The sequence below is a fragment of the Orcinus orca genome, chromosome 5, assembly GCF_937001465.1.
Source record: "Orcinus orca chromosome 5, mOrcOrc1.1, whole genome shotgun sequence".
Classification (NCBI taxonomy): Eukaryota; Metazoa; Chordata; class Mammalia; order Artiodactyla; family Delphinidae; genus Orcinus; species Orcinus orca.
The window spans coordinates 89072155-89085794 of NC_064563.1; the positions used below are offsets into that span (position 1 = coordinate 89072155).

At 39.5% G+C, this 13640-nt stretch overlaps 1 protein-coding gene across 4 annotated transcripts in view; it reads left to right on the top strand.

The window, feature by feature from the left end:
• The window catches only part of CCDC191 (coiled-coil domain containing 191), a 102815-nt gene that overhangs the window by 59741 nt on the left and 29434 nt on the right, over nt 1-13640 (top strand). For 3 of the 4 annotated variants that reach the window (XM_033432129.2, XM_033432127.2, XM_004272045.4), the window contains 4 exons: nt 888-1333; nt 2144-2256; nt 5014-5096; nt 5849-5950. In XM_033432129.2, the coding sequence (XP_033288020.2) occupies nt 888-1333; nt 2144-2256; nt 5014-5096; nt 5849-5950 (744 nt within the window). The remainder of the gene's footprint in view (nt 1-887; nt 1334-2143; nt 2257-5013; nt 5097-5848; nt 5951-13640) is intronic. The other variant, XM_033432130.2, reaches the window with a different exon arrangement.

The following is a 13640-nucleotide window of genomic DNA, read 5'->3' on the forward strand; positions in this document are numbered from 1 at the left end:
TATGCTAATACAAAATATTATTAGGTAGCATTATTCTTATATAATACAGATATTTGCCCAGTGATCGTGGGCTTGCAAATATTTCCCATAAATAAATTGTTTGGGAATAGCTGGATTAAAGCTGTATGCTTTAATCTAGGCCTTGATCCTGAAATAGATACCCTGTGATTAATTTACTGGTGGCAAGAGAGACATTGAAAGAGCTCTTATTAAAGAGCTATTGTTAGGGAGGGTGGGAGGGAGGGAGACGCAAGAGGGAAGAGATATGGGAACATATGTATATGTATAACTGATTCACTTTGTTATAAAGCAGAAACTAACACACCATTGTAAAGCAGTTGCACTCCAATAATGATATAAAAAATAAATAAATAAAAATAAAAAAATAAAGAGCTATTGTTATTATTAAAGAGCTATTATTGATTTGTAAAGTTATTCCTTAGTTTTCAAACATTCTTGAGAAACAGTATATACTTTGCCACAATATTTTCAATTTCCTGCAAAATTCAGGGTCAATTCATGCAGATTAAATTCCTGGAATATATATCTGGAGTAATCATGCCTAATTCACAAACAAACTATCCAAATTAGATATTTCTAAGAGCACATTTTTCTGATTCCACATATCCTGGCCATGGCAGTGGTTTGTATGATTGTACCCACTCTCCCACCAGCTTCTGTGGTGAGCAGCAGGGCACGTTCTAAGAGTGACTCACGGGGCTAAGGCTGGTGGCTTCTGAGATGGTCAGGCCAGGAGCACAGGGCAGCTCTGGCTGGGGTGCAGGGCAATTGTGCCATTAAACAGAACAGTGCTGACCAGGTAGAGTTGGATCTCACCAGTACAGTCCTTTAAATAGCTGAGCTATCACACGTTCCTTCTCTCTCAGGCGGCTGCCGTCCCCTCTTTGTGGGAAAAACCTCCCTTGGGGACCAATGGTTATGTGCCCAGCCCCCACCTAGGAAGACCAACAAAGGACATCTTGCAGGTTCCCCTCCAGAATGTCCCTCTGGATACATCTGACACTAAACCGCACAAGGCCCTAGACACTGAGCCCTCCCAACAGCCTGGCAACAAAGAGAAGCTCAGAACCAGCAGCCAGAAAGCAGAACCTATGTGCATGGGTCATTTCCATAACCGCCACATCTTCCAGCAACAGCTGATTGAAAAGCAGAAGAAGAAACTTCAGGAACAGCAGAAAACAATTCTGGAGCTGAGGGAAAACCAGCGGCTGGCAGAGGCTCGGCGGGCAGCAGGGCATGCTGACACACAGAGCTGCCTACCGTCAAACCCCAGAGAAGATGAACGAAAAAGAACCTGCCAGGTGCTTCCAAAGTATGTCCATTGTATCAGAACACTCTTTGGACTCTTTATTTGGGGTTTTTTACTTTGTGATCGAAAGGCTCCTGAACTTTACCCAGCGTCCGGACTCTACAATTACTCCTTTTCTTTTACTGTGCACTCGCAAAGCAGAGAAGCCCCGTGAGTGGTGACTGGTATGTGACAGGTACCAAAACGTATGTAAGGCAAGTGGCTGCCTATAAGGATCCCGTTATATAGTTAGCATTTGTATGGTGGCTGCCTTTGTCTGAGGAGCTCTGTCTATACTGTAGCAGTACTATACCAGTAAAAGAGAAAAATGCTTACTTGCTCTAACTCAATTTCTGGATTTCTGAGTATGTTTAGGGCTGAGAACAAGGTCAGACAGTATCAGGTCCAAATGGAGCAGCCCTTGGTTATGGCCAGTTACCTAGCTTAAGTCTGTAGTTGTTTGAGATAAAAGTAAACATCTTTGAGCCTAGAATTAGAGTCCAAATTTCTCAAAAGCTATTTAAGATGGTTTTAGACGTGCTTGTGACATACTCAGTATGTGTGATAAATGGTAGGATAAGAAGTGGGTGATGTATTGATTTGAAGCACTGGGATGGGAATCAGAGCGCCTGACTCACATTGTAGACTCAGGCCAATCACTCGACCTTTCCACACCTCATTACACCAATTTATTGAATGGGTATAATAATACATAGTTATTTCAGAAAGTGAGGATTAATTAAAGTTTGTAAAAGGTGTTGAGTTCCTCAGGTGCAAGGGCTTTGAATGAAGCTAGTGATTGGTCTGAATTCTGTTCCTTTTTTTTTCCCGCAGGTCACCTGTTGCTTCCCCTGGGACTGAAGGTAGTAGAAGTGACTCCCGAAGTTCTCTGTCTGGACCCAGAAGGAATCCAAGGCAGCTGATGGCACCCCATCCCATACTGAAAGGCAGGGCTGTCTTGGTGGGGCCTTGGTTGTGGTTATCTTTCCTCTTGGAGTAGAATGTGTTGGGACTGAATCCTGGCAACTCTTGGGTTTTGAGGCTCGGCAGAACCTATTCAAAGTCTGAGATGGGTAGACACATGAGAAGTGGATACACCAGAGAATGCCACGACTTTTTCCTACCCTTTTTGCCAAACTTTCTAGTCTTCCTAGCCAATACAAAAACAAAAAACAAACAAAACATTGCTGAAAGGTTTAAGCATTTTTCTGTAATTTTGATTGCGATTTTAGAAATGGGACAATTACACAAATAAAAAATTCCATGTAGCTGCTAAGAATAAACCCTGATAAAGATCACCTATCACTGTACTTTGTTAACATTAAAATATTGATCAGTTTACAGCAATCCACATCAAGTTATTACATCATTTTATAATGGGTTGTGCCTTGATGATAGGCTTTTAGAATGAAATCCACAAACCAGACATTTAAAAAAACATTTTTTTTATTGAGGTATAGTTGTTTTACGATGTTGTATTAGTTTCTACTGTACAGTGGAGTGAAGTAGAGTTCCCTGTGCTATACAGCAGGTTCTTATTAGTTACCTATTTTATACATATTAGTGTATATATGTCAATCCCAATCTCCCAATTCATCACACTCCCTGCCGCTTTCCCCCCTTGGTGTCCATACATTTGTTCCCTACATCCATGTCTCTATTTCTGCCTTGCAAACCGGTTCATCTATACCATTTTTCTAGATTCCACATATATGCGTTGGTATATATTTGTTTTTCTCTTTCTGACTTACTTCACTCTGTATGACAGTCTTTAGGTCCATCCATGTCTCTACAAATCAAACCAGACATTTTAATAACATTCTTGATGTGCATAGAAATCATTATTTAAACCAAACCATACTATGAGAATAGAAGTATTCCTTAGAACCCCCCTAGTGAATCTGCCAGTTGTTTTGACTCTGTACTTAGTCATGCACTGAACATATGTTTATATGAAGTGGTAGGCATTTTGACAATTACGTTGTGGTTTGTAAATCTGATCTTTCATCTATGGTAAGATTGCTGCCCTAACAGGAAGTGATGTCACCTGAAGGACACTGTGCCTGAAGTCCATTCCTGTTAATGAAGAAATCAGCCATCTTTACCTTGACTCTCTTCCAGGTCAGCAGTTTATGCCCTCTTTGTCCGCCAATGAGGATGCTCAGGAAATGCCCAGTTTGGTGTGATTATTTTTAAAAAATTATTATCCAATCAAAGACTTTGCATGTTTTAGAACACCTGGTTACTTTTCAAGTAGTCTTTAATGACTGGCTCTAGAAAAGATGGAAAAAGGCCATATTACCACAGACTCTGCCTCTCGGGGCTCTCTCACTTTAATCCTCTAGTCTATTTCTGCCCCCTTAAAGAGAGTCCCATTCCTGCCATCTGTGCCAACCCCACTATTCTTTTTCCAGCAAAGCAGACACTTAATATCTGTAAGAAATAGCCTGGCGAGTTTTTTGTTTATTAATTCTTGAAACTTGGAATTAAATTTTCTTCTCTGTAACATAGCACAAGGAACCGAAAGTAACCATTGGCTGACTTAGGTGAGCAGAACTTGATACTCTTCCCACCCATGCCCCCCTGCCTATGAAACCCCAACTGGTGACAGAGTCGTATTGTCAAGCCATCTTGCACATTTGCTTGTTTTGGATGGATATTTAATAGACTGTCAAGAACAGGAGTCTGACACTTGAATTCATTCAGATGCCAGTTCTTCAGATGCCTAGTACGATTCCATTTCCTGTCCATCTGGATATCCAGGCCTTAAAGCTAGTTTAAAAATGTAATCATTATGACCCCAAACTTCAGTTTGTTTGTTGTCATTGTTGTTACATATACAGACATATGTATAGTGACTTAGGAAAAAGTAGCAAACTCAGTGGGATCTGAGGAGTGATTCTATTCTCAGAGTATTTGTTAGATGTAATTAAAGTTTTCTACATTCATTAAAAGAATTATCAGATTAAAATTCTGGTTTCTGGGTTTCACGTACTAAAAGTATCATCAAGACAGATTATCTTGTTTAAACTAGTGAACAGTTATTCTAATAGAAATGTGAACAAAAACATAATTAATCTGCAAATTGTTCATCATTGCTGAGGATGGGATTGTAGATCTTTAACTTGTAGGGCGTGTGTGTGTGTGTGTGTGTATACCTACAGTTTTTGTAATTATATATATATTTTTTAAATTTTATTTATTTGTTTATTTATTTTGGCTGCTTTGGTTCTTTGTTGCTGTGCACGGCTTTCTCTAGTTGCTGCGAGCGGGGGCTACTCTTCGTTGTGGTGCGCGGGCTTCTCATTGTGGTGGCTTCTCTTGTTGCAGGGCACGGGCTCCAGGTGCATGGGCTTCAGTAGTTGTGGCACGCGGGCTCAGTAGTTGTTGCTTGTGGGCTCTAGAGTGCAGGCTCAGTAGTTGTGGCACACGGGCCTAGTTGCTCCACGGCATGTGGAGCAGGGCTCGAACCTGTACGTGCCCCCTGCATTGGCAGGCGGACTCTTAACCACTGCACCACCAGGGAAGCCCGTAATTATATTTTTATATAAATGTTATGCACACACATATACTTCTGAGATTGTGAACATTCAACTTAAAAGGAAACTTTTAACAATAACACTAAATTTTACTATAAAATGGAGACATTTCTTTTGCAGCATTCCTTATATTTTTTATATTGGATCTGCATTACTATTTTCTAGCCATGGAAGAGAGAGCAGTTCAGCGAGCTGAACGTAGGCGGATCTTGGCAGAGAGGAAGAAAAAAAAAGAAGAGGAGAAATTGGTAATAAATCAAGAATGCAAAGTGAGGCAAGAAAAAGGATTTGTATAGGTCTTTATTAAGAGATGAAACGTAGCTTGTTTAAGACCGTTAAGGCAATAGTGTAACACCAACTTTGGATATGGCTTTTTGCCTCCCGGCCTGAACTCTGTGATAATTTTAGGAAAATGAAGGGAAAAAACATCAGCATCATTAGTATAGCAGGAAGGAAATATTATGAAAGTTGTTGGGAGCTGGCAACTTAGGAGGTTTACACATAACCAAGACTAATGTGTTACAGGTAAATGTCCAACCTGATAAGTTTACAAAGGTGAGTAATTCTTATCTTCCAAAGTTTTGACCTGGACTGCCAGAAGTAAATTTTGTACCTACTAAGAAAAAATAAATAGTTCTAACAGCTTTGGGGTTTTTTGGTGAAATGGAAGAAAAAATTTTCTTACGCTATATATAGTTTGGACTTAGTATTTCATAAATGAAAATAAGAACTAAAAAGTAATCATTTTGTAATGAAAAGTTAATGGTCTTATTCATGCTTAGTCTCATCTTCCCAAGTAGAAGAGAATTCTTTTGGAGAAACATTTAGGTTACACTACTGACCACCTGCTGGTCAGGCTTTCTACTTTTAACACAAAGCGCAGGCTTCTTCCAGAGACTGGGCGAGCACTGTGGTAGATACTTGACTTTCCTCAACATAAAAGATCTTATTTCCACACAAATTGAGGGTTCTGATTTTTACAAATTCTAATCTTGATCAGGCCCAGTTAAAGGCCCAAGAGGAGGAGCGTCGGAAGAGGGAGGCAGAAGAAAAGGAGGCTCAGCTTGAGAAAAAACGAGAAGAGAAGAGACTGAAGAAAATGGTTAGTAGTTTCTATTTGGTCAGCCACCTGTCCTTTGAAGCCTGTTGTGTGCCATCCTGTGGTCCTGTGCACCTTCCCTCCGGAGAACTTCGGTCTAGAACACTCTTCTCTCGCCTCCACCCTTTCTCTACCTTATTTAATGAAAACCTATTCATTCCTCAGATCTTAGCTCAACATGGTTAGCCTTTCCTGCCTTGTCCCACCCTCCTCTCTACCCAGAGTTAGCTTAGGTCCCTCTTTATGGACTCTGAGTATATCTTCTTCAAAGTACTACCAGGGCTTATAATTATGTATCTGTTTCTTGATTATCTTATTCATTTCTGTATCCCCAACTAAACCGTAATCTCCCTAAGAATAAAGGGAGCGCTCAGATGTTACTCACTATTGAACTAGCTAGTGGTAGAAACTCAGAAAATCTACTGAATGGATGAAAAATGAATGGACAAACAAATGAACAAATGGAAGAAAATACAGAAGAAGTAAGAGATAAAGCTGTTACTTTCAAGGTTACTAAATTCTAGTTGGAAGGATAAGGCCTAAAAATACACACCTGTCAGAGAGAATATAGTACAAGCATATGCTGTCCTGTGCCTCACAGGCCAAAAGAGATCAAGAGAGTTATATGAACAGGGCCAGATCCATGAAGATTTTGGAGAAATCAGAAGTATTTTCATAGAGGAGGGATTTGAATTGGAAACTGTATTAGCCAGGGTTCTCCAGTGAAACACAACCAATAAGATATATGTATAGGAAGATTTATTATGAGGAACTGGCTCACAGGATTATGGAGGTAAGAAGTCCCAGGAGCTGCTGTCTGCAAGCTGAAGACCTAGGAAAGCTGGTAATTCCAGTAATTCCAGTCCAAGTCCAAAGGCCTGAAACCAGAGGAGCCAGTGGTATAAATCCCAGTTCAAGGGCAGGAGAAGACCAATATCCCAGCTCAACAGGCAGGCAAGAAGCAAAAAAACAGGCAAATTCCTCCCTCCTCTGCCTTTTTGTCCTCTTCAGGCCCTCAAAGGACTTGATAATGCCCACCCACATTTGGGAGGGCAGCCTGCTTTACTGAGTCAACAGATTCAAAGGCTAATCTCGCCTGAAAACAGCTTCACAGACACACCCAGAAATGTTTAATCTGGGAACCCTGTGGAACAGTCAAGTTGACACATAAAATTAAAATCATAAGTCCATGCCTTATCAACTTGGCACCCATATACATCTCCCTAAACCATACCTAGTCTCCAAATAAACAACAAGATCATAATTCTGCCTAACATGATACAACTATCCTGCATACAACTGAAAATGAACACCTCTTCCCCAGAAGAGGAGGTAAAGTCCTTGAATGATGTTTATTCTTCTCCTTGCTAACCATGACACAAAGTCAATACATCTTATGGTTACATGATTAGGGAATAAGAGTGAAAAGAAATCAAGATACATATACACACAAACGTATTCATAGCAAAATAAGAAGGGAATACTCATGACCATTACAGTCTTCATTTCTGTAACCGGTCAAGTCGATGTAGCTGGTACTTATAGTTACCTTCTTCCACTACCCACTCTATCCTTTGTCTTCAGCAAGCATCGCTGCTAATCATGGGATGACCTGAACCTTCACTCCTGAAAGGTCTGGCCCGTTAGTAGTCCAGCATGGATTGGGTTGTAGTTTTCCTTTCACCTTAATTACAGGGCATGGTAATACTAAGAGATACCCTAAGGGGTCTCCTATAGTCCAGGCATACTCTTCCTCACCTCCATTGTGGAGTAGTAGTTCTATTGCCCCTAGTAGCCGGGGTCAGTCACCCCAGCCGGCACTTCCTTTTTTACCTGTTGATTCAGAGGCATGAGGCACCCACAATGATTAGGTGGCATTCTTTCCAGTTCAGTGGAATCATTTTATGTCTCCTTGTGGAAGCATTTCCCCATTTTGAACCAAGACCTCTAGGCCAACAGAACATAAATTTGTGGGAAAAGAAGCAAAAATTTTGCTAGTTACAGTGGTGCCACTCCCACTTCCACCCCTTGCTTCCTGGACCCCATGAATACTGGCTATGGGAGAAACAGTACCATGTACTAGCTGCTGGTTCAGAGCATATACAGACTTCCAGAGAACCTAACCCCAGACCTACAAGGTACTGCCACCTAGCTGGTGTTGCAGCTGAGTCTTCATAAGGCCGTTCCACCATTCTGGCAAGCCAGCTGCTTCAGGATGGTGGGATACATGATAAGACCAGTAAATTCCTTGCATATGGGCCCTTTTCTGTACTTTTGCTGTAAAGTGAGTTCCATGATCAGAAGCCATGCTGTGTGGAAATCATGATTGTGAATAAGGCATTCCGTAAATCCAGGGGTGGTCTGTAAGTCCATGGATGGTAGTTTTGGTAGAAATATTACGGGGAGGAAAGGCATGTCCATATCCAGAGTAAGTGTCTATTCCAGTAAGAATAGAACATTGCCCTTTACATGATGGAAACAGTCCAATATAATCAGCCACCTGACAGCTGTCTGATCAACCTGGAGAATGGGGCCGTATTGAAGACTCTGTGTTAGTTTCTCCTGCTGCTGGTAAATTGGGCACTCAGCATGGCCATAGCCAGTTGGCCTTGGTGAGGGGAAATCCATGTTTCTGAGCCCATGTATATCCTCCATCCCTGCCATCATGGCCACTTTGTTCATGAGCCCATTGGGCAATGACAGCAGTGGCTGGGGGAAGAGGCTGACTGGTATCCACATAATGGGTCATCTTGTCCATGGAGCAAAAGGCATATATAATTCATCCTTTGCTAAATCAGCCAAAGAAATCTCCAGAAACAGCTCAGTTACTTCCCTTAAAAACTACCTGAGGGGGGCTTCCCTGGTGGCACAGTGGTTGAGAATCTGCCTGCTAATGCAGGGGACACGGGTTCGAGCCCTGGTCTGGAAAGATCCCACATGCTGCGGAGCAACTAGGCCCGTGAGCCACAACTACTGAGCCTGCGCATCTGGAGCCTGTGCTCCGCAACAAGAGAGGCCGCGATAGTGAAGAGGCCCGCTCACCGCAATGAAGAGTGGCCCCCACTTGCCGCAACTAGAGAAAGCCCTCGCACAGAAACAAAGACCCAACACAGCCAAAAATAAATATAAAAATAAATAAATAAATAAAAGATTACTATTTAAAAAAAAAAAAAAAAACTACCAGAGGGGTTCTAAGCGAACATTTCCCCAACATGTGTTCTGTGTAATCCTAGTAGTTCCTGAGATATTAAGTAGTTTTGAGAAAATACAAATTCTGTGGTCAAAAAAATTTGGTAAATGCTGGTTAAAAAAATCAAGTTAAACAAGTTTCATTATTAGCTGCCTTCTCAGAACCTTTAACATCCTACCAGGTATTATGAGTCTCCAGAAGAGGGACAGTGTGCCAAGCAGTCACATATGGCTGACCAAAGAACCCTTTTTATAGAGCAGCCAGCAACATCTCATGAAGAACTGGGGGCATGCTACTGTAAAGAAGTGAGACCATTTAAAAAATACACAGTACAGAACATTTCTCCTCTCGTATCTGTTCATTGTAGAACACCGGAGAAATACAAAAAAGATGGGGGAAAATAATCTATGAGGTAACTACTCTTAATATCTTAGAATACTTACTTCTGTTCTTTTATCTCGATGCATCTCTCTCTTTTAATAGTTAAGTTGATAATTTGTGTGTGTAGGTGTATATAGTTTTTAAGCTGCTTTTTACATTTAGGACTTTATCATGAGTATTTTCACTTGTTATTCAGAATTCTTCAAAACCTTTTTATTTATATGCTGAAGGCCATTTTTTTAAAAATAGCCTTTTTATTCTGAAATAATTTGTTTCTATTCTTCTGTTAATATTGCTTCCAGTTTTTAGCGATTATGAATAAAGCTGCTACAGACATTCACATGTAGGTTTTTGTTTAGACATAAGTTTTAAATTCACTTAGGTAAATACCTAGAAGTGTTGTTACTGGGTAGTATGCTAAGTCTATGTTTAACTTTTTAGGTAACTGCCAAATTCTCTTCCAAAGTCGCTGCATTGTTTTGCAAAGCCACCAGAAAGTTCCTCTTGTTCCACATCCTTGTCAGCAATTGTTATTGTCCTTTTGTTTGTTGGTTTGTTTGCTTGTTTTTTGCATTTTAAGCATTCTAATAGGTGTGTCATGAGTGGTATCTCATTGTGGTGTTTATTTGCATTTTCCAAACAACAAATAATATTGAGCATCTTATTTGTTTACTTGCCTTCTACATGTCTTATATGGTGAAGTGTCTGTTCAGATCTTTTTGACCCATTTTTCAATTGAGTTATTTTCTTATTGAGTTGTTATTTCTTATTGCTTATTATCTTATTATTTCTTACTGGGTTTTAAGAGTTCTTTATATATTCTGGACCAAGTCCTCTACTAGATACGTGACTGCAAATATTTTGTCCCAGTCTGTGGCTTGTATTTTAATTCACTTAAAAGCGACTTTCACAGAGGAAAAGTTTTAATTTTGATAAAGTCCAATTTATTGATTTTTTTTTTCTTTCACTGGATGTGCTTTTAGTATTGTATGCAAAAACTAATCTCCAAATCCAAGGTCACTCGGATTTTCTCTTATATTTTCTTCAAGAAGTTTTATAGTTTTATGTTTTACATTTAGATCTGTTGTCCATTTGGAGATAATTTTTGCATAAGGTGTAAAGTATATAGACATCCATTTGTTTTGCATATAGACATCCATTTGTTCCAGTATCATTTGTTGAGAAGGCTCTCTTTTCTCCATTGAATTACATTTATACTTTTGTCAAAAATCAGTTGACTGCATTTATGTGGGCCTATTTCTGGGCTCTATTCTGTTCTGTTCATCTTTATGTGTAGTCCTTTGCCAGTACCACATTATCTTTGATTGCTGTAGCTTTATAGTAAATCTTTCAGTCTCACAATGTGAATTTTTCTACTTTATTCTTCTTTTTCAGAATGTTTTGGCTATTCTAGTTTCTTGTTCTTTCTATATAAATTGGCAATCTTGTCAATTTGTATAAAAAAGCTTGCTACATTTGGGACCATATTGAGATTGATTGGGATCATATTGAATGTAGATCAAATCAGGAGAGTTGACATTTTAACGACATTGGGTCTTTAATCTGTGAACATGATATAGCTCTCCATTTATTTAGATCTTTGATTTGTTTATGAGTATTTTATAGCTTTCCACATATCTTATATATTTTTTGTTAGATTTATACCTAAGTACTTATTTTTGTGGTACTATTGCAAATGACATCTTTTTAAAATTTCAGATTCCATTTATTCATTGCTAGTAGGTAGGAACACAGTTCATTTTTGTATGTTGACCTTGTATCTTGCAACCTTGCTAAACTCACTTATGCATTTTAGGAAGTTTTTTGGTAGATTTTTGGGGGGGGATTTTCTACATAGTCCACCATATTGTCTGCCAATAAAGGCAGTTTATTTCTTCCTTTCCAATCTGTATGCCTTTTCTTTCTTTTTCTTACCTTATTGCACTAGCTAGCACTTCCAGTGCAAGGTTGAATAGTACTGAGAGAAGATATCCTTGCCTTAGTCTGGATCTCAGGGGGAAGATTGAGTCTCTCACCATTATTGTCATATATGTCATATATTTTACTTTTATGTGTATTATAAATACCCATCACCTTGTCACTGCTATTGCTTTATAGTTATATTTCAGTGTATTTAAAAATAAGCTGAAAATTATATTTTACATTCATTTCTTCCATTTCTGGTGCTCTTTATTTCTTTGTGTAAGTCTAAGTTTTTAAGCTATGTCATATTCCTTCTGCCTGAAGAATGTCCTTTGACATTTCTTACAGGGTTGGTCTACTGGTAATGAATTCCCTTAGTTTTTACTTGTTTGAGAATTCTTTATTTTTCCTTCCTTTTTGAAGGGTATTTTCACAGGGTATATTGATAGAATTCTGGTTTTACAGTTTTTTTTTTTCAACACTTTAAAAATGTCATTCTGTTGTCTTCTTGCTTGTCTGGTTTCTGGCAAGAAGTTTGCTTTAATTCTTATATTTGTTCCTTTGTAGATATCGTAGTCTGCTCAGGCTGCCATAACAAAATACCACAGGGCAGGTGGCTTAAACAACAGAAATTAACATTCTAACAATCCAGGAGGCTGGATGTCCAAGATCAGGGTGACAGCATGGTTAAGGCCACCTTCTCAGTGTGTCATCGCACGTCCTTTCCTCGGTGCATGTACACAGAGAGGGAGAAAGACAGTGTGGGTGTCTCTCTGGTGTCTCTGTTTATGAGGACACTAATACCACCCTTAGAACCTCATTTTACCTTAATTACTTCTTTAGCGGCCCCATGTCCAAATACAGCCACACTGGGGCAGTGGGTGGTGTGGGTTTAGGACTTCAACATATGAATCTGGAGGGGAACAAAAACATTAAATCCATAAGAGTAGGTACGATGGGTTTCCTCCAGCTGCCTTCAAGATTTTTTCTGTCTTTGGATTTTGGCAATTTGAATATGATATGTCTAGGTATAGTAAGTTTGTTTGTTTGTTTGTTTTCCTTGCTTGGTGGCCTCTAAGTTTCTTAGGTATGTTGTTTTGTGTCTGTCTGTAATTTTAGGATATGTTTTACCCATTATTTCTTCAAATATTTTACCTGCCCCATTTTTTCTTCTCCTTCTGAGATTCCAGTTACGCTTGTATTGCATTGTTTGATATTGTCCCACAGCTCTTCAGTGCTCTGTTGTTTTTTTTCACTTTTTTTTCTCTTTGCTTTTCAGTTTATATAATTTCTATTGCCCGAACTTCAAGTAACCTGATACTTTCCTCGGCTGTATCAAGTCTAGTGATGAGCCTATTGAAGGCCCTCTTCATTTCTATTACCGTGTGTTTTTGATTTCTCGCATTTTCATTTTACTCCTTATTATAGTTTCCATATGTCTGCTAAGATTACTTATCTAATCTTGAATGATGACTGCCTTTTCCATTAGAGCTTTTAATATTATCATAGGTTATTTAAAATTTCCTCTCTGATAGTTCCAACATCTTTCATATTTGAGTGTTGTTCTAATGATGGCTTTATCTTTTCAGACTTTGTTTATTTCTTGTCTTTTAATATGTCTGATTTTTTTGTTGTTGAAAGCCAGACATGTACAGGGCAATAGAAACTGAGATAAATGGGCCTTTAGTGTGGAGATTTGTGTTAATGTAGCCAGGCGTTGGGCTATGTTTGAAGTTTGTTGTTGCTATGGTTACCATTGTTGAGGTTTGTTGTTGCTATGGGCACCATAGACTTCAGTGTTCACTAGTGACTTTTTTTTTGTCCTCTCTTCTGGCTTTAGGTCTTCCCTTTGTGCTGTTCCCTGAGAAAATCTGTCTCTTGCAATCCTCCAGCTGTACTCCTCTGTTATTACTAGAGGTTTGCTAGCGTGCTGGTGTGTGGATGAGGGGAGCATTCTCTAACGTTCTCTTGGGAGTGCACAGTATTGGCCATTCGGAAGAATTTCTGCTCCTACTCTAGGGGCAGAGCTTTTCCCTGCCCCTGTGTTCCCTTCTTTCAGTATCCACTGTCTTGGTCTGTGACCTTAAAGCCCTTCCCTCTGTGAGGTTCCTTCTTCACTTGAATGAGATAGGGAGGCTGGTCTGGGCAGAGTTCCCCTCCCCCAGCTGCAGTGGCATTACAGTAGTGCCTTCAGGTGGC